Here is a 21355-nt window from a genome sequence, read left to right as displayed (position 1 = left end):
ATTTCTTCTCTAAATTTTTATTGTTGTTGTTGTTGTGTGTGGACAGTTTTGTGGAGTCAGTTTCTCCCTTAGCCTCTACATGAGTTCTGGGGATTGAATTCAGGCTTGCACAGCAACCACCTTTATGTACAGAGTCATCTTGCCAGCCTTGTTTCTTTTTCTTTTTGTATTTTTTTGAGACAAAGTCTTTGTTTGTAGCCTGGACTGGCTTCCAACTCAGCATCCTCCTTGGTCTGTTGAGTCCTCAGATTGTGAGCATGTGCCACTACATCCAGTGGGGTTCCTTTCTGACTCTGGTCATGATTCACAGTGTTTAAGTAGCCCAAACTGTCATATAGCCATGGGGCACGCTAGTGTTCACAGGCGAGGGCTCCTCTAGACAGGCCAGGGATCCTCTAGACAGGCTAGTACTCCTCGAGACAGGATAGGGATCCTCTAGACAGGACAGAGGTCCTCTACACAGGACAGGATCTTATAGACAGGCTAGAAAGGTGCTTTTCCCAGAACCACAGAGGCTAACACATCCATAGAAGGGAATGGAACTCAGGTTTGTCCCCTGGCCACCAGCAGGCTTTCTGGACCCTGTTGTCAACACTTAGTACTCCAAGTCCAGACATCACCTTGACCTTTAAGAAGGGTACTGACTTTCCAGCCACTCTGGTCATTTAAAAACTTTGCTGGTTTATCTACAATGCATGAAAACTTAATTCAGGAGGAAAAAGGGGACACGTGAGGGTTTATAATGACTTCTGACTCCACACAGGAGATTTAAGGGGTCCCAGGTTAGATAGCCCTTAATGGAAAGTACACCTCCAGAGTGCAGCCCAGGGCTGACTGTGGCCTTCCGGGACGGGATGTTGGCTGGGAACTCGCATTTTCTTTTCAGGGTGGCAGCTTCGTTGCAGCTCTCCAGGTACCTGGAGGAGGGTGGGAAAGCACAGTGTGAGTGGAAAGGTGTGGGTGGGGATGACAGCAATGGCGGGGAAGGTCATAAGTGCCCTGTGTACCTGATGACACTGTCCAGGCAGCTGATCTGCTGGTAGGAGCAAGGAGGCTGGTTCTTATAGGCTAGCTCCTCTGGGAAGCTGCCCTTGGGTATGCTGGCCCCTGAGCTGTCCCTATCTATGGTAGTGACAGCTTTCACCTGAGCTGGGGGGCTGCTTGGCATTTCTGAAATGAAACAAAATAAAAATTTTCCATTTAATACCTTTCATCTGCCCAAAGAAACCACTCCGTATTTATAAAGCATTTTATTCTGCTCGAAGGCAGGGGTAGGGGTCCATAATGTACTGACATGGAACCCAGTGACAGTCTGCATGCAGAAGCCCCGTCAGCCTGGCAGCTGCAGAGCTTCCAAGCAGGAGCTTGGAGTCATCTGTCACTCAGGCAGAGCTTTTTTCTCTCTGGCCTTAACAGCACGTGCCAGGGCCATTCTCAGGGCTCAGAGCTTAGGTGAAAGAGGGTGGGTCTTAACATCTTGAACTTGGTGGCCAATCAGAACCCAGCTCTCTTAGTCTCTTGAGCAGGGTAGGCTAGACTAAACATAGGGACATAGGGGCTTGCACATGTGGACCAGGTAATCTACCATGAACAGTTCTGTAGCCTGCCCATCATTAGATACTTACTTATTTACATAGAAATAGAGTCTCACTACACAGACCTGGCTGGCCTGGAACTTGCTACGGAGACCACACCGGCCTTGAACTCACAGAGATCTGCGTACTTCTACCTCCGAAGTGCTAGGATTAAAGGTATGTGCCATCACATCACATCTGGCTTTGCTTGTTCGCTTGTTTTTTTGAGAAAGGGTCTCACTAAGTCACCTATGAGGCAGGCTGGCCTTAAACTATGGAACCCAGGCTTGCCTGGAATTTGTGATCTCTGCTTTAGTATCTAGGGAAGAAAGGTGACAAGACTCAAACCATTGAACCACCAGGGCCAATTTTCAAACACAGCTTATGGTGACAATGATGAAACAGCAATTGCTGCCCAGGTACCAGGCTGTGGATCCTGTCTGTGCTCACCATAGGAACCACATGCTGGCTGTCCTGAGAGATCTTGAGCAATGAGCTATATCTTACTCCCTGGTGTATCCCTAACACCCAGCCCCTTTCTGTCCACTGCAGGGAGGTCTTGTTTTGAGAACTGCAGACACCTGGGCACTCTATCCAGCTGTGTGTGTGTGTGTGTGCACACAGATGTGCATGCAGGTGTTAGTTTGCACATGTATGAAATGTGAGCATGCGGTCACACAGCTACTCTGAAGAGTGAAGAAATAAGTGCCCTCTATCCCTCCCCCCCTCACAGCTCCCAGTGTACTTGGTAGGCAGGTCCTGGGGAAAGGAAACCCACACTCCATGCCCTACTGGTTCACAGGGTAACAAGGGCTTTCTGAACAACAGAATCTGAACCTGTTGGTCATACACAGTAGAGCAGCTCTTATTTCTTTGCTAAGCAAGGATGGGGTCTAAGTGAGACTGCCTTGACTCGAACAATCACACAGAAACTATATTAATCACAACACTGTTTGGTCTATTAGTTCAGGCTTCTTATTAACTCTTACATCTTAAATTAACCCATTTCTATTAATCTATATATTACCATGAGGCTGTGGCTTACAGGTAAGGTTCTGGCGTCTGTCTCCTTTGGCAGCTACACGGCATCTCTCTAACTCTGCGCGTGCGCGCTCTCTCTCTCTCTCTCTCTCTCTCTCTCTCTCTCTCTCTCTCTCTGTTTGGATTTCCCACCTTGGCTTTACTCTATAAGCCATTGGCCAAAACAGCTTTATTTATCAACCAATAAAGCAACAAATACACAGAAGGATCCCACATCATCTCCTCATCTCCTCACCAATGGGGTAAAGCACACCCAGGAGGTGACATCCCCAGTCCTCAAATAGAGCAATAAGCTAGGAATTCCATGTCTTTCTCTCTGCCATCCTAAGACACAAGCAAAAGAATGTGTGGTTTCTTTTGTTTTCTTCTTGAAAAAGAATAAATGTATTTATTTATTAAGAAAAAGTGAGAAAAACCTCCTGGGAGTGAGGAAGGAGCCAGAGGACATCTGTTTTACCTGCAACAGGTGTTCCCTTTTGTTCTGCAGACCCATGAGAAAAGTGACTTTTGGTTTGAATCTTGCCACCATTTTTTAAATTTCCCTTGAAGAAAAACAATAACGAACACGTTATTCATTCTAGGAGACCTTCTTCTCTCCACCCCCGCAGTGAGAACAGAACAGCCGACACCAGTCGAGGAGCACAGAGAGTGACTCTTCGGGAGTGGAACCCAGGGCCTTGCACATGCTGCACACGTGCCCATCACGGAGCGTACTTACTACCCGCCAACGCGGATTTGGAAATCCTGAAGGAGCCAGATGGAGCTAGCTACAGCTCTCATGATCGATCCCCAAGGATAACACAGAGTCAAGGGGATGCTGAAGCTTCTTCACCACCCTCCAGTTAAGCTTGTTTCCCCTGCTCTGTCCACCGAAGTCATTTTCCTTTATGTGTTTAACTACAAGGTAGCTGCCTCAACATGAAACATGAAGTACATCTCTGGGAACAGAGCCTTCTCTGGGAGAAGGTGATGGAGCCACCGGCTTCAGACACTGCCTGGCTATTTCCCATCATGCTTCCTAACTGAGGACCCGCACTGCTGAGCTTGCATTCCTGGGGGAAGAACAGAGAGGGACGTACGGATCTCCTCTGGTGAGACTCCTCATGGCCATTGCTGTCGCTGGATGATGTCATAAGGTGTTCATGGGATCCGTTACTGCCCAGGCTCCCATAGCCACTGGAGCCACTATGGGGAACAGGCTGCAGGAAGAGCATACACATCACTATGGACATGGTGGAACAGCACAGAAGAGGTCACAACAAGCCAAGCTCACACAGTGGTCTCAGCTTGCCCAAGGTCACACAGAGAAGACAGGTGGAGGGGAGCTTAAACCCTGGGTTGTCTGGCCTTCATCTCTAGGCATGCAGCTACCAAGGAGACCCCATTAAAAAGAAATGTGGCCGGGCGGTGGTGGCGCACGCCTTTAATCCCAGCACTCGGGAGGCAGAGGCAGGCGGATCTCTATGAGTTTGAGGCCAGCCTGGTCTACAAGAGCTGGTTCCAGGATTGATTCACCTACAGTTATACCTTGTATCCCATAATCAAGAAGGGGACATCACCTCAGCTATGGGACTGACTGCTGATTTTGCTGGAGGGTGATGTCACTGAGTCCCCGGTGCTGGTGATCGTGTTTTGGAGAAGAGCAAGTCTTAGAGCAGTAGAAATAATTATGGGGTATGGGCAGCCTTCAGCCGCTCATTCAAGGTCATGGCTCATACACGTAAGATTCTAAGGCTACGAAAACTTGGGGGCACTCGGTAGCTCTTAGGCCAACCACACTGTCCACACTTGGCCTATCTGGGCAGACACGGAGACCAGCAGAATAGAGCGTTCCTAGTGTGGTACTCACCTGCATCAGCAGCCGGTGGATTTGCTCTGTTAGCTCCTGAACGCTGGGGTGCGGAGTCTTCTCCTCGGGGCACGGGGAGGCTGCAAACACGTCCTCATTCAAAGGGCCCCTGGATGATTTTAATTTGTCTCATCAGAAGGGCCCGTCTTAGCCTGAATGCGGCACCCACACTGCCCACTCAGGCCGGAATTTCCATCTCCAGCCCACAGACCCCCCCAGTTACGACACAGCTCTGCTTAGATGAGTTCCTCCCACCTGGGCAGGTCATCCCTTGCCCACATGGCCAGTGGCTCTCAACAGGGAGATGTCCCCATCTTTGCCCCCCTGCTGGTGGGAAGTGAGAGAAGGCCAGGATCCCCCAAAACCCACAGAGTGGAACCCTGGGAGCACTCACACCCTGACTTTGTGCCTCCCAATGATGAAAGATATCTTCCTGCTCCAGGGGTTGATGAAGCTGGACCAGCTGGTATCCAACGTGATGTACTCCCCGTTGCGGGTGCGGAATCGGATGGGGGAATAGTCGAAAGGCTGTCCGCCAGCCTGCAGGACTAGGGGATAAGAAACAGGTCCAGGGCTGGTGTGTGAGCAGAAAACAGACACACACAGGCTAGCCAAGGTCACCTCTTCAAAGCCACTGCTTCCAACTGCTGTGTCTGCTGCAAACCTCCCCTGGGGTGGCTTCCAGCAGAGGCAGTTTCATCGCCTATTTCAAGACGCTTGTCTCTCTCTGTGTTACCCACATGTGCAAGCGATCAGCTTGGGGGGATCCTGTGCAGTCTACTTCCAGGGATGGTCAGAACTTTCCTTCCCCACAGCTCAGCTGGTCTCCTCATATTCATGGACACCAATACTATAAATGAGTTGCCAAGGATCCTTTATGAGTATTCTTCTCCCTTGCCCACCTAGGGCTGATGACACCAGGTCTCAGCAAGGAAGTAGGGCATCCGCTAGGGCTCAGCATCCCCAGTGGGTCTGACCCCTTCCAACACCAGAGCACACTGGTCTCAGGGCTTAAAGAAGACGACCTACTCTTCTTGTGGATGGCGAGCATCAAAGGCCGGTCGCTGGGGTGGAGCTGCACGAGCACAGGTGTCTCGATCAGGTCCTGAGGTAGATAGCCCAGGAGGGGGACTGCCCTGTAAGGCGAGGGACAGCAGGTAGTCAGGGTATGGAATACAGATGTCAGGCAGACTCTGAGGGAGGGCCATCTTAGGGAACCTCCTCATTTAGCGACAGACATGGCTCCCAATTCCCCCAAATGGAAACATAGCAGAGGTAGCCAGTCTTTCAGCTTCGCAGCAGGTGAGGACTCCAGTGTCCTTGTGGGCATGACCGGAAGGAGGCTGTTGTCAGCTACAGCCTGGTGTTTGTCCTCCCAACAGAATACATCACGATGGCATGTTAATGTTTTTCTTTTTTAAAAGACTTATTATGTACACAGTGTTCTGTTTGCACGTATACCTGAACACCAGAAGAAGGCAACGGATCTCATCATAGGTGGTTGTGAGCTACCGTGTGGTTGCTGGAAATTGAACTCAGGACCTCTGGAAGACCAGGCAGTGTTCTTAACCTCTGAGTTATCTTTCCAGCCCATGTTTCTTTTTCTGATATCTTTCTAATATTGATCAGTTTGATGTGAGTCTCAGTTGAACAGGTTTTGTCTGAAAGCTGTCCTTTCTCAGTCAGAAGGTCGTCTTTCTGTCACTTTGGCCCCTAGATCAGGTGATTTCCTGTGGCTCCCCTAGGAGTCCCCATGACTGGCTGGAACCCTTGCTCAGTGCCTGTCTGTGCTTCTATAAAGTGGAGGCCCCTTGGCATTTGGGGCTGGTCCTTGGTCACTGTAGGGATGGAACCAAAGCAGCGGTCTATGGCTCTGTCTGAATCTAGCTTGGCTGGCAGTCTCATCTTCCCCTAGGTGCTCCTGCAGGTGTTTCCCCTCTGCTCAAGCAGAAGGCCCTGCTGCGCAAAACCTTAGGCTAGAACTTCCTTGGGATCTGGATTGACTCTGACTGCATCCTCAGTGTCTGAGACATACTCTCAGGCCTCCTGTTTCCTTTCAGAGAGTACAGAATGTTCTTGGCGCCCTCCCAATACAAGCCTGGCTGGAGCAACTGCAGGAGGGGAGGAAGAAGAAGGAAAGAGGAAGAGGAAAAGGACACGGAGCTGGGGAGGAGAAAGAGGGACAGGAAAGGAAGAACAACGCTAAGGAGGAAGGGCCCCGATACCTGACCCTGACTACAAGGTTCCCTGAAGGGGCCTGCCTGTGGGTTCCACTCACTAGGCAGAACTCTGCAGATGGCCTCCCACAGGCACCAGCCTGCCTACCTGCCTCACAGCTGGAGCACAACATGGCAGTTTTCACAGTCCTGAGACCTAAGCAGTAATGGCAGCCTCTTAGATGGCTTTGTACACTTATACCAAGGTTCTGCATCTGATACCGCCCTTGGGGTACCCCAGGCCAGGGGTGGCAGGTTTTTGGCTGCCCACAGAGCAGAACCTTCCTGGAGGCAGTGCAGCACGACCCTGAGGCAAGGACCCATGTCCCTGGCCAGGTAGACAGAGGAGGAGGACCCAATCCTCCAAAATCTAGGGGGTGACTTGATCTGGTTCTCTGTCCACTTCCCGTGGGTTTGTGGTTTTTTTGGACACGTTTCTCCAAACCACTCCCAACAGCCAGTTGATTTCCAGCCCTGCACCTGTCAAAGAGCTGGAAAAAGGCACACAATGGACAACCTGCTCAGAACCAAGCCCATCTGAGTCTACCAGGACGGCTCACACCAGCGAGAGCACCCTCCGTGACAGACTCAGTGAGAAGCCTGAGCAGCTCTGAGGAAAGGTGTGGAGGCAGCCCGGAAGACAGGCTCCTGCTGAGGTCCTGCTAATGGCATCTCCTCCATCCCTGATGGTACCATCACCTATGAGACAGAGCTTAAAGAGAGGGATAGAGGCGGGCTCAACTGAAATAACCTCCAGGTCTCCAGAAAGCCTCGTCTCTAGCATTCATTTCTTATAAGCTGTGGTGTTTGTTTTCTTGCTTTCATTTTTTTTTTCATGTAGGATCTTGAACTCCCAATGGTTCTTGTCTCAGCCTCCTAAATGCTGAGATCAGTGTGTGCTACCACAACTGAATCTTACAAATTTTGAGTGTGATTTCTAATCACTTCCTTGCCTGTATCAGCAGAACACAGTCTGAAAAATGCACCATTAGGCAATTCTGTTGTACCGGCAGGGTCAGGCGAACAATGTCGAACCCACACGGCACAGGTTGGTCACCAGGCATGACTGCTGATGCAATCAAGAAACACAGGGCACACAGAAGTGTAGGCTGCTGTGGGGCACCAAGGGGGAAGACCTGCTAACGTGACAAGTTATAAATATGTAAGCTAGAAGCACGGTGCTGCTGTGCACAGCTGGGGCTACTACACTACTACAGGATGACATCACAGCCTTGTCACAGGTAAGAGAATCACAGCAGTGTATGTGGTCTCACTGAAACATCACTGTGTCACAGGACAGTTGGTTGCCATGTAAGTGAAAATGACACATAACCTTGTCCCTTTACACCCGTACACCTTTAGTCCCAGCACTTGGGAGGCAGAGGCAAGTGAATCTCTGAGTTCGAGGCCAGCCTAGTCTATAGATCGAGCTCCACGACAACCAGGGTGGTTACACAGAGAAAAACCTGTCTTGGAAAAACAAACAAACAAACACAAAAAGCAAAAAAGTTCATTTTTATCTCTCTGGTTATTACCAAGACACTGAACATCTGTCCCAGGATTTGATGACCTGAAGATCACAGAACTGATTCCCAGACAAATGATAGCGGGAGGTGTTGGGGAATATTACTTTAAGGTATGTTACTTTTGTTTATGCTGTGGAACATTTGTTTAATGATGCAAAGATGTGTTGCTTTTGCTTATGCTGCATTTGCTTAACTCTGTGAAGCTGTGATTAGTTGCCTTTCTAAAACACCTGATGGTCTAATAAAGCGCTGAACAAACAATAGCCAATAGCAAGACAGGAGAAAGGATAGACAGGGCCGGCAGGCAGAGAGTATAAATAGAAGGAGAACCGAGGGAGGAGGCCATCAGGGGCCAGTCACAGAGTAAAAGTAAGGCGTTCGGAAGAGAGAGAGAGAGAGAGAGAGAGAGAGGGAGGGAGGGAGGGAGGGAGGGAGGGAGGGAGGGAGGGAGGGAGGGAGGGAGAGAGAGAGAGAGAGAGAGGGAGAGAGAAAAGGAAAAAGCCCAGAGGCAAAAAGTAGTTGGATCAGGTGGTGGTACCACAAGCCTTTAATCCCAGCACTAGACCACAGAGCAGAGCCAGGGCAGATCTCTGTGAGTTCAAGGCCAGCCTGGTCTACTAGAGCTAGTTCCAGGACAGGCTCCAAAGCTACAGAGAGACCCTGTCTGGGGGTGGTGGGGGAGGTGAGAATAATTTAAGTTAGAAAAGCTAGAAAGAATCAAGCCAAGCTAAGTCCAGGGCCTTAATAAGTAAGAATACACAGGGGCTGGAGAGATGGTTCAGCAATTAAGAGCACTGACTGCTCTTCCAGAGGACCCAGTTCAATTCCCAGCACCCACATGGCAGCTCACAAGTGTCTGTAACTGCAGTTCCTGAAGACCTGACACCCTCACACAGACATATATGCAGACAAAACACCACCAATGCACATGAAATAAATGAAATATATACACACACACACAAACACACACATACATATATAATAAGCCTCCATGTGTGATTTATTTGGGAGCTGGGTAGTGGGCCCCCCAGAAAGCTACAGAAGAAAACTCTGCACCAGAGGAGGTGTGTGGACAGTGGAACACGACTCACCTTTCATCCACATCCTGGAACAAGCAGTTTGGTGTATGGGTTGTTGTGAAAATTCTCTTCTCAGGAGGAATCCTCGGGGCTGCAAGAACAGAATTTCCATTTCTTTTTTTTTTTTTTTTTTTTTTTTTTGGTTTTTCGAGACAGGGTTTCTCTGTGGTTTTGGAGCCTGTCCCGGAACTAGCTCTGTAGACCGGGCTGGTCTCGAACTCACAGAGATCCGCCTGCCTCTGCCTCCCGAGTGCTGGGATTAAAGGCGTGCGCCACCACCGCCCGGCTCAGAATTTCCATTTCTAAGAAACCCACAGTTGTGCTTTGACTAGGGAAACCACAAGGGCTGAGAGTAACGTGCAGCCATTGAGAAAATGAGAAGGCTGACTGAACAACAGAGCCACCATGGTGAAGTGGTGAAGCATCAAGGCGAACCCCAACCAGCTGGCCACTCACAGCCTCCTCAACTTCTCTGGGATGGCCAACGGGAGCTGCCATGCTACCTGAGACACGTGGACCCAGGACTGAAGGCTGCCATCATGGTTTGTAAGATGAAACTACAGGGCTGGAGAGATGGCTCAGCGGTTAAGAGCATTGCCTGGTCTTCCAAAGGTCCTGAGTTCAATTTCCAGCAACCACATGGTGGCTCACAACCATCTGTAATGAGGTCTGGTGCCCTCTTCTGGTATGCCTGCAGGCATACATGTAGACAGAATATTGTATATATAATAAATAAATATTAAAAAAAAAAAAGAAACTACAATGACCTGAACTAACTGCCTTTAGAAAATGAGTTACAAGTGCTAAGTCTGGACTTAAGAGTTTGCCAATGCCCTTGCCCTGGAAAACTTGACAGTTTCCAGGGAGGCCAAAGACAATACATTCCACACTGAAGTCATGTGTCCAGTGTGCTCCTCACCATCAGATTCTAAAATCCTGAACATTTGGAAGAGAATGTTCTGGATGCAGATATGCATCACCGGCTTAGAGAAAAGTCTAAGCTATCACTTTTAGGAAGCGTTGTTTTGTAAACAAAACATCAAAAGATTACAATTCCAGGGAAAACAGTCTAAGTGCTCCTGGGGTAGGGTGGGGCTACCCCTCAGGGATCTGAAGTCCTGTGACCCCTGAGTTGACACACAGAAAATAAATAGCTTCTGGCTAGGCCTTGAATTAGGCACAAGGACCCCTGGTGTCAGAAAACAGTTGCTTAAGAGGGATCCCAAGAAGGTGATCACCAGGACAGCACAGCTTCCCCTGGGCTCCATGGCAGAAGCTTGATTGTCAGGAGGCAGGGTAGCCTAAGGAGCCGTTAATGGTGGGACAGCATTGGAAAGGCTGGATGGCCGTAGGCTGAGCTGCAGGGAAAACCGGGCAGAGGGAAGTGCAGAGTAAAGACTCCTGGGTCAACAGAAACCACAGTTGGGAGGCAGTCCAAATGGAAGTCAGGACGGGCCAAGGCAGGAACAAAGATGGCCCAGCACTGGAGGCTGAGGGAGTTAAGTGGGGTCTGGGGATACTGAGATGTCATGAAGCAGAGGCAAGGAAGGGAAAAAAAAGGGAGGGATATGGGGCCTCAGACCTGTCAAAGCTGATACCACTTTGTAGATCAAAGACAGCATAGCTAGGGGATAGGAGGGGGACACGGAAATGGATACAGCTACCTTCAGCGGCTGTGGAGAGAGCCAGATAGTAAAAAGAGGAAGTTAGGGAAGATGGAGGCTGAGAAGGTTAGGGAAAGGCCAAGGCGGATGAGCAGCTAGGTACTTTTTAGACATCATGTATCAAGGCAAGAAGGATGGGCTAACATGAGTGCTCCCTGGTCAGGCATGGCTGTACCTTCATAGCCCGAGTGTACCCTCTCTGCCAGTAGCAGGCAGCAGAGTTGGCTCTCGGTACCCTGCTGCTCTTGCACCTTGACCAGGTAGGGTGTCATGCGGAAGGGCTGGTAGCGAATCTCATTCTCGTGGTGTTTCCCAACACTGTAGAGAGAGGAGTGTGGAGAGGAGTGAGGGTCAAGGTTCTGAGTCAGGACAAAGAAAAGTCTTGGCCTGCTAGCTAGCTCTACCCCTGGCTGGTAGTTAGAGCTAAGCAATTCTTCCATTTGTTAGACCAGATGCCAAGGATGCTGAACCAGGCTGCCACAGCAAAGCCTCTGGTGGGAACCTAGGCCATACCAGATGCAGCACACATCTGTACCCACTGGAGAAGCCGGCGAGTGCCCACCCTTAAGCCTTCTCCATTAGACCCACATTGAGGGGTTAATGGTCAGAGTCCACACAATGGGCAGTAGAAGATCTTCTAGTCTTTCTCTTGAGCAATTTGGAGCTAGATTAGGGCAAAGCAACTGGAAAAGGGAAGTTGCATCCTTAGAGGGATTCTGGACCCTACTCTCCTCGGGGTCACAGCTGACATTGTCCTGGATGCTCAGGTAGTTACAAAGAGCCTGCAAGGAACACTGTGACTCTAACCCAAAAAATGCAAGCGCACGTTTAGGGCTACAAACACTGCCTGGCCCATGGTCCTAGGGAATGTCTTCCTCAGCAACAGAGGGCCAGTGTGGAGCCTCTTTTTTGTGTGTGTGTGTGGGGGCAGAGAGCAGGTTGACGTACCCACTCCCTTTGTACAGATATCGTGAGATTCCACACAGGTTCTGTAGAAGCTGTGTCAGATCTCACTCTCAGATCTGGGGGGCAGGCAACGAATTCTCCTACAAGTACTGGTAGGGGACTGTCTGTATTGTTTTCTGAGTCAGGAAGACTGGACACTAGACTATAGACTTACCTGACACGGCAGAAAAAAGATTTTTCCTCCATGCACTCTTGAGTGAAAGAATCTGCAGGAAAAAACAAAACAAAACAGAGTCAGCCGGGTGGTGGTGGCGCACGCCTTTAATCCCAGCACTCAGGAGGCAGAGGCAGGCGGATCTCTGGGAGTTCGAGGCCAGCCTGGTCTACAAGAGCTAGTTCCAGGACAGGCTCCAAAGCTACAGAGAAACCCTGTCTCGAAAAACAAAACAAAAAAAACAAAAAACCAAAAAACCAGAGTCATTTACCCAAGTCAACAAGCACAGGCTCAGACTGAGGTGTAACCGTGAGTGGGCCCTAGTACAAATGAGTTCTTCATAGTGCTTCTCCAGTTGATACAGTTCTAAAGTGGGCTGGGCACCAAATCAGACTGTCCTACCTACAAGTTACAGCCAGGGCTTTAGAGAAGTTTTGTTTTTCCTGTGGGAGACAGGGTTTTATTAAAAGCCCTGGTGGGCCTGGAACTTGCAATTCTTCACCCTCTGCCTCTCCAGTGCTAGGATTTCTGGCAAGAGCTACAAAATGTGTTTAAAACTCCTGAATGGTGAACAGTGGTGCTACTGACACACTGGCAGCTCAGCCCCAGAAGACACACTAGTGTGTATACCCAGAGATAAATCCCTGAGTGCACCACCGTTTCTGAAATGCTTCTGATAGAACGGACTCAAGGCATTCGAAAATATCAACTTCACTTTAACATTTACAGTGTCTTGGGAAATGTGAGCTCACTGGACCTCACGTCAGGGAAGGGGAAGCAGGTGTTTCTGTAATAGTTTGAAGGTTAAAAAGACCTTAGACTTTCGGTTACACACAGTATTTCTTTCATTCAAAAGAAATGAAGAAACACAGAAAATGACTGCTTACAGAAAATGACACAGAATTCCCAGCCTGCAAAAGCCCCCAGGAAAAGACCCTTTCCTAGTTAGACATACTCTGCTCATCTCTTTCTGGAGAGGTGGCCCAGACTTCTGAGCTGTCCATCCACCTGCCACGCCACTTCCTCTCCACAATCCTGACTATGCCCCCATAACTCACACAGCAAATGTTTAACGGTCTGCCCAGTCTCTGGGTTTAGGAAGAAAGTAGACAACCTCCTTCGGAGGAAACGCTCAAACAAAAGATGCATCAACCCCAGGCTGCCTACTGAAGGGGTTCGTTCGTCATGCTGGTGAAGGACAGAGTGGCAGTATTCACCTCTGATGCTGACAGAACGGGAATGGGGAGGAGAGGAACTGATGACGGGAGAGGTCCTCAAGCAGGCCACAGAGTCTAGGTGTTGATGATAAGGGTTGAGAAGCCTCTGTGTAAGCGGAGATCAGTGACTTGCCAGCAGACAGCTCCCAGCGACAAGGCCAGAGCAATCAAGAGTACTGTCCTTGTTCCTCTGGCTCCTCAGAAGCTACAGCCTTTAGTACAGCTTCAGCTCTGGGCGTTAAAGCCCATAAGGCTGTGATCAGCAGGCATGTGTGGACAGACACTAAGGAACTCTTTTGCTGTCTAGCCTTGTCTATGATGGTGGAGGCTAGCTCGCCCTCAACCCTCCGCCAGTGGCAGTGCTGTGACCTAAAAGCGCTGCAGCCCCTTTTCTCCCAGGGTCAGAGTCTTTACAGTAAGCTTGCAAAACAGAACATAGACATGCAAAGTTTAACCACAAGAGGCCTATAGCCAGAAGGGCAGGAGAGAGGGGCTGCCAGTGCCGTGGTACCCAATGGTCACAGTAATCCAGTCCCAAGAGAACAAAAGCACTCCTGCCAATCCCCCCGAGTGACTCAGTTACCCCTTAAAGAAGTCATTCAGCATTCCACAAGTGACCCTAACGTTCAGCATGAGTTTAAAAAGAACAGCCCACATCTAGACCACAGGTGGTCCATCTGGCTTGCCATAGCTCATGCTCTTCTTCCAATGCAAACTATAATCAATTCCATCCCATAATCTCTGGTGTCAACCTGAAAGTCCAAAGGCCAGGTGTGCACTCAAGCCAATCATCTGCCCTACGGTGAGAGGGTGTGAGACAGGCACGCTGTTCCAGAGGAAGGCTTACAGTGAGAGGGTATGAGATAGGCACGCTGTTCCAGAGGAAGGCTGGCCAGGAGGGGGTGACAGGCCTCTGGCAAGTCTGAAACCAGGGCCCACAGATCTTGTCCTAAAGCTGTAGGATCATCATGTTATCCCAGGGACCAGCCCCCTACACATCTGGTATGGGTAGGTAAGACTGGGCCCTCAAAGCACCAAGTAGCCCTGCCCCATGGCTTGCTGGGCTCAGTGCAGTTTTGGCTGTCAGGGTTGCCTGTGGTTTTCCTGGGATGTGTGGCTGGCCTCTGGTGGCTCTACTGCTCTGGTTTCCCAGGGTGGCAGGCAGCCCCTGTTAGCACTGCCTAACACAGTCTTGGTGATATTCTCTGAGGCAGCTCTGCCCTGTGGCCGAGGAAGCTGTGCCTTCCTGCCTGCAGAATCAGCCTCACAAGGACACTGCCAAGGCTTATGGCTTACACTCCCTGGAGGAGTGAGGACTGCACCCTCAGCACAGGGGCCACAGCCGGAGCTGGAGAGCAATGTGTGAATGGAGGGATCAGAGGCATCCTTGAAGATCTCTGATGTTCCTTTGGGGCTTTCCCTGTGGTGAGGAGGTCTCCACTGCTGTTCATCTTCTCCCTGTGGAATCCTTTAGCAATCTGCCTGACTGTACCCCTGCATTCCTTTCTACTCTGCATGTGGTCAGACTGTGATCACTCTCCGGGATAGCCATTCCCAACACTACCATCAGCATGCTGGTCACAGCCACGTATGCAAATCAGAGCTTTCCCCAGCCCTTCTGTCGTCCCCTGCTCCCACACCAGAACTGCCCTCAACACTCAGGCCTTTTCTGGTTTGCATTTTGAAACGGTTCAGCTGCTCCCCACTCCCGAGTTCCACTGCAGCAGCACCCAGTTCTTGGCACCAGTACTGTTTCAGTCTGTTTCTGTTGCTATGACAATCTGTCAAGATGACTTATGAGATGAAAGCTCATGGTTCTAACAGCTGGAAAGTCCAACGGAACACTGCAAGGGTCCAAAGAGCTGCTGGGGAGGGCCATATACTGCTTTAAATCATGGTGGGAAACAGGGTGGAGGGTACACGCAGAAGAAGCAGCTTTGCTTTAGTAACCCATCCCCTCGGGGCTAGCTGAGTCCTGACATGGGACTCTGACCCAGGAGAAAGGCATTAGTCCCTCTTCATGACCTCAACACCTCAAGGTCCCACCTCAGTACTGTGACATCAGCAAATTCTAGCACAAATTTTGGAGGGGACAAATCATAAACTACAGCTAACTGACGAGGCTCGGGGTGGAGCTGGAAGAGCTCAAGAATGCCAAAATGGGCTCCAGGGAGAGAAGGCACAGGGTGGATGCCAGATAAGAGGGGCTGGGCAAGGGCAAGGGTTTGGACACACAGTAGACATATGTACTTGTTGTTAACAAGCAGGGAAAGTGCCGCATAAGCTCAGAGAGCTTTATTACCTATACTTATGAACCTTACTCCAGTCCAGGTGAAGAACCCTGAGAAGTCACCCCAATGAATGTCACACCTGCCCATTATGGCAGCTGAGGTCATGGGGGGAATTAACTGGCTGCAGGAAGCTGACATTCCACTTAACATCCCTCTGCCTGCAGGATGCACCCCATCCCTCCACACTGCAGCTGTGCGAGGATTCCTACTCAGCGTAACTTCATTTTTTTTTTTTTTTTTTTTTTTTGGTTTTTTTCGAGACAGGGTTTCTCTGTGGCTTTGGAGCCTGTCCTGGAACTAGCTCTGTAGACCAGGCTGGTCTCGAACTCACAGAAATCCGCCTGCCTCTGCCTCCCGAGTGCTGGGATTAAAGGCGTGCGCCACCATCGCCCGGCGCGTAACTTCATTTATAAAATGCCTAATTTTGAAGTTTTTTCTGGGGTTTACTAAAAGGCTATTTATTCTAGGGACAAACAACGGTTTGCCTCTTACCCTGGACAGATCAGTGAACGCTAGCCCCTCTGGAGGGCTCCATGGGGCATTCTGACATAACTGAGATGGGGAGCAGCCCTCTCCACACTCCCCCTTAGCGGGAACGAGGCACTGCAGCCAGGACCTCACCTAATCCGCTGCACACACTCCAGGGTGGCAGCTTGTAAGGGGTGGTGTAGCTGTGGAACACACTGACATCATGAGGAGCCAGGAACTCCACAAACTTGGCGTCACTGAAGGCATCCTTCTTACAGTGAAAAATGGAGACAACTTGGTTAGAGATGTACAGGATCTTCCCAGAGACCAGGGACACGGCTACAGCAAACATATCCTGGAAACGGAGAACAGGAGCAGTGATTATAGGCAGTAGGAACTGATCGGTTATATAAGGCTAGTGGGAACACCCTGACGTGAGGACCAGGGTGTGTCTGGGCCTCCTCAAGCCTGGCCAAGCTGACTTTCCTGTTCCAATGCCGACATCCAACATAACGCCATCAGGAATGGCACATCAGACCAGCCTTGCCCAGCTCCTGTGCTCCCCTGGCACGGCAGTGACCTTTGACAGCTGGTCTCTCTCAGGTAATGTGGGTGGCCTGCAAAGCTGCCTGCCCCTCTGATCACAGGCCAGCCCCCTTGGAGGGATTTGGCTGGCAGGTTTGAGGAGCTAGGCTGAGGCAAGCGTCACCACTATTCTTCCCAATATTATTGTCTATTCTCACTGAGAATTCAGGAGCATGGCCTCTCCTCCCCCAGGCCTTTACATATTCAGAAATATGGGCTTTGGACCCAGACCTTATTACCACTAAGCCTGGACAAACAGATGGTCACTGAGTCTGTCTCTTCATCCTGAAGCCACAGAAAGCTGGAGCCTCAAGCTTCACCACGACTGGGCTTCTCTAAGACTGGGAGCTATGAGTCAGAGTCAGCCAGAGACGAAGACAATCTCCCAGGAAAGAGCAGAAGTCTAGAACATGACTTCACTCCAGAATCACCAGCGTCGTGACTTTATTTTATTGGGAGGAACAGGCCCGCTTCCTGACAGCGGACCTGCTGGCTTACTCAAGGAAGAACTCACGCCCTGTCAAAACACTCACTGCATTCTTCACGATGTACTCCGACGTAATGCCCTCAACCTGTTCCATGGTGTAGGAGGGCACATTCACACTGCAGGGCTGGCTCTCACTGGACATCAGCAGCTGGTAGTACTCCTCGTTAGCTACAGGAGAAATGACAGCCGTGTTCAGCAGCTGAAACCAACGTGACAGCACATGCTCACTAGCCCCTGCAGGTGGGGTCCATTTTTCTCAAATGAACAAGTGGGTTGAGATAGAATATTCTGGATGCAGAGAATGTAGACATGAGTGACCAACACTCAAGAGCAGACCAGAGATGTTCTCTGACACGTCAGACCTTCTTATGAATTTAAAAACTGACAAATACATTACTTTAAGTCCTAAGGGTCCATATGGCTCTGAAGTGTGATGTGACCACAGTGATCTTACTTAGGACCACAGCAGCAGCCCCTCTACCTGACTGAGCCTCAGTGGTCCCTTTAGGGACCTCCATGCAGGTGAAATCCACCACTTGAAAGAGGAACAGTCATCAGAAACCAAACTGCAAAGAAGGTGCTCTGAGCAGCACCTGCAAATGTGACTGCTGATGTGAGTTCCTTCCTGGTAGGATCCTGGGGGAGCCAAGCTACAACAGCTCTCACTGATGATGGCAGTGAGAACACTCAGTCAGTCCACTCCTGCCTCCACAGCTCCACGTGCCCTCTAGATGGAGCCCATGGTGGCTGTTTCCTGGATGGAGTTTGACCCTGGGATCCAGCCAAGCAAGTGTTCCCTGCAGTGTAGTGGTGAGGTCTTTGGACCCGTGGCTGGGTCTTATCTGATGTTGATTACTCGACCTTCACAGCCTAGTAGTTTCTGCTGGAAGGCTTAGGAAAGTTCTTGATTTGGCAGAGCTCCCATGTTCTGAAGTTACTGCGGAGGCCAAGCATGAAGCATGGAAACCAACAGTCCCCGGAGAGCGAGCTGCCTCCAAGTCAGACTGACTCACGGAGCTGCTCTTTCTGGAGAGCAGGGTCTTCCTTAGGCAGAGGCCAGGGTCTCTACTGTGGGGTTTGGCCTTAGAGCACCAGGTTCCTAGACATGTTTAGCCTAACCAGCACTGGCTAACAGACAGCACTGTTTAGAACACATCAATCTTCCAAAAGGGACAGCAGCTTAGGAAGGGGTACACAGAGGTTTGAAGAGAGCACTCAAATGTGCACAGAGGCCAACACACAGAGAATAATGCCTCTACAGCTGGCTCCAAGGACCCAGATCAATAGCAGCAACCTGCCTGCTATGGACAAAAAGCTGTCCAGAGACTTAGAAACAGAAGATTGTCTGAAGTACAAGTTCATACCTAGACTGCTGGACACACACCTGGCCTAGATGCTTGCCGGCTTCAAGACAAGCCAGTAATACTAACCGCGAACGCCACACTGCCTAGATCTTAGCCTTTCGACTTTGTCTATTTTGATGTGTACTTGTAACATGTAGTACTCAGCCTTCAGCACATGTGTGTGACTGTGGCCAATGGCACAGAGAGGTGGTGTTCGCACAGGCACCACACATGGGTGAAGTGGTGGTGGGGAGCTTGATTTTCGCATCACCTGTCCATGGCACCTGCCTTCCCTGCCTCCATGGGATGTTAGCCTCTACCAGTTCATTGTAAAGGATCACACAGACAGCGACAGCCCCCACCATCAGTGGCTGGAAAGAAAAGGGACTAAGAAAAGGGTCTAAGCACTCAGCATTCTGAGCCAGGGCTATAGGAAGATATTTTCTCCCCAGTGGAGCAGCCACAAAGCCATATCCCTGTGCCTAGCAACCGACTGAAGGCTTTTGGGCCTTTCTTCCAATGCCTACAGCTAAGCCTTCCTGGAATGGCCCACCCAGGGGACTGAGGGCTCAGCCTCCGGTGGGGCTGCCTGCTTTCCACCTGGGCAGCGTGCCCAGGTGTCTGGGAGTCAAGGGCAACTGCAATGGCCTGCGAAACAGGAGACAGGGAAGCTGACCCATGCAGGTGCTAGGCAGGAGCAACCTGAAGGAGGGCTGAGTCTGCTGGGGTGCTATGACCCAGTGGCTCTCCAAACAGGGAATCACCCCAGCTCTTTTCCATGTTCTTATTTAGAAACCTCAGTCTTCAACTTCAGGACCAGTTAAAATGTTCTGCCAGATTCTGTCTTCTCAAACAGCAGCAGGTTCTGCATTTTGAAGGCCCAAGACTACGATGGCTAAGTGAGCTGCCCCTGACCTTGCATGCATGACGGTGAGGGCTGTCCTGTGACAGAACCCAGTGATGGGTGGTGCTGCTGTGCCCTGTCTCTTTCCTTCTTGGCTGAAATAATCACCAGGGCAGAAAAGGTTTCGTAGGTAAACATTTTTAGATAAACAGGAAATGAGTCATCTGAGTTGAGTTCGTGAATTAAAAAGTGCCTTGGAGGAAGAGGCTAGAGATGTGGCTCATCTGGTTAAGAGGAGCAGGGATCAAATTCGAGCACCCACAGGGTGACTCACACTGCTTGGAACTCCAGTTACAGAGGGTCTGATGCCATCTTCTGGCCTCGACTGGCACTGCACACATTTGGTGCATATATTCAGGTACACACACTACACACACACACACACACACACACACACACACACACAGAGTGCTATGCCTGGAATTTAGCTCAGTTGGTAGAGTGCCTACATAAATCCTTAAGTTAGACCCCAGCATTACATACAACCAGATATGGTAGTGCAATCTATAATCCTAGCAGTTGGAAGGTGGTGGCAAAAGGATCTAGAAGTTCAGTTACATTGCAAGCGTAGTGAGTTTGTACTCAGCATGGCTACCTGAGATCCTGTCTTCAAAAAAGCCAGCGTGAAGAGCTAGAAACCCCCTCTGTATCTTTTCTCAGGCTACAGGTTAGAGGTGGACAAGACCTCAGGAATGTACTTCAATTCTGATCCATGCAGCTCATGGTAGTGTGTGACCAACATTCTGAACTCATGGTTATTGTCCCAAACTCATGTCAGAGTCTAGACTATGCAAGACTTCTGCAGAAGACCTGACCTTACCACGGGGAGCTTATGAGGTAAATGGACTTCTCCCACCCATGCGTCAGCTTTGGCAGACTGCTGTGGAATTCAAGGAAAAGGCAAGCAAATGTGAGCCTTGTGAAGAAAGCGTTTGGGGACAGAGAGGACCATATTCATCCCTGGCCTCCCTCACCATGGTTTCTGCCTATTTTTGGTTTTGTCTCTAAAAGTCTGGTTTAATAGAAAACTCTCAACCAACATTAACTTCATCGTATTTTTATTGCTTCCTTCTGCCATTTCAGGGTCGGATCTTAAAAAGCTGACACTATTTACACTATAGTTTGGGACATTTAATATGTGTTTCTGACGGCTGGAGAGGTGGCTCAGAGGTTAAGAGCACTGCCTGCTCTTCCAGAGGTCCTCAGTTCAACTCCCAGAACACACATGGTGGCTCACAACCACCTGCAATAAAATCTAGTGTCTTCTTCTGGTACGCAAGCATACACGCAGGCAGAACACTGTATACATAATAAATAAATAAATAAACACATTTTTAGGGGAAAAAAAAACCAAAAAATGTGTTTCCAGGGCTGGGAAAGATGGATCAGAGGGTAAGGGCTCTTGCTGTGCAAACCTAGAGCCCTGAGTCCAATCTCTGGGACCACAGATGGAAGAAGGTAACTCACTCCACAAGGTTGTCCTCTGACTTACACACGCATGTGCAACACACACGCCACCCACCACCACACATAGAGACACACAGACACATACACACAAAGAATAAGCGAGCAAACAAAACCCCCCTTGTTTCAGTGGGTGGAGCAGACGTGCAAAGTGCACGTACCCTTCACCTGCTTCACGCTCCGCAGGGCGTACTTCAGGGTTGCCAGCGTGCTGGCCTTCCCCTTGGCCTTCTTGTCTGCAGGGAGGTGGACCTTCAGCTCCCTCAATGTTCTTATCAGCTCTTTGTGTGCGTCAGCTTTGGCAGACTGCTCGCTACTGTGGAATTCAAGAAAAAGGCAAGCAAATGTGAAGACAGTGTTTGGGGACAGAGAGAGCCGTATTCATCCCTGGCCTCCCTCACCATAGGCCAGCAATACCTTCTCAGTTGTGGTCACCAAGGAAGTCTACAGGCATGGCTAAATGCCCTCCTTCCAGGAGACTACAGACTGATAAGAATGCCTGTTCTCACCCAGAGAGAGAAGTCCTT

General features: G+C 50.0%; 1 protein-coding gene across 5 annotated transcripts in view; it reads right to left on the bottom strand.

Annotated features, from left to right (window-relative positions):
- Window positions 1–21355, bottom strand: part of Per2 (period circadian regulator 2) — a 46408-nt gene that overhangs the window by 14107 nt on the left and 10946 nt on the right. For 4 of the 5 annotated variants that reach the window (XR_009056659.1, XM_057761321.1, XM_057761323.1 and 1 more), the window contains 13 exons: window positions 20990–21144; window positions 17164–17285; window positions 16199–16400; window positions 12070–12121; window positions 11125–11267; window positions 9298–9376; window positions 5494–5600; window positions 4859–5012; window positions 4465–4573; window positions 3695–3814; window positions 3073–3157; window positions 1008–1170; window positions 811–917 (listed from right to left, as the gene is read on the bottom strand). Coding sequence is in view for 4 of the 5 variants with exons in the window: in XM_057761321.1 (XP_057617304.1) it covers window positions 811–917; window positions 1008–1170; window positions 3073–3157; window positions 3695–3814; window positions 4465–4573; window positions 4859–5012; window positions 5494–5600; window positions 9298–9376; window positions 11125–11267; window positions 12070–12121; window positions 16199–16400; window positions 17164–17285; window positions 20990–21144 (1598 nt within the window). In the remaining variant the exon portion in view is untranslated. The remainder of the gene's footprint in view (window positions 1–810; window positions 918–1007; window positions 1171–3072; window positions 3158–3694; window positions 3815–4464; window positions 4574–4858; window positions 5013–5493; window positions 5601–9297; window positions 9377–11124; window positions 11268–12069; window positions 12122–16198; window positions 16401–17163; window positions 17286–20989; window positions 21145–21355) is intronic. The other variant, XM_057761322.1, reaches the window with a different exon arrangement.

Source organism: Chionomys nivalis, chromosome 2, assembly GCF_950005125.1.
Source record: "Chionomys nivalis chromosome 2, mChiNiv1.1, whole genome shotgun sequence".
Lineage (NCBI taxonomy): Eukaryota > Metazoa > Chordata > Mammalia > Rodentia > Cricetidae > Chionomys > Chionomys nivalis.
Note: the sequence above shows the minus strand (reverse complement) of the source record. Positions and strands in the feature narration are given on the sequence as shown.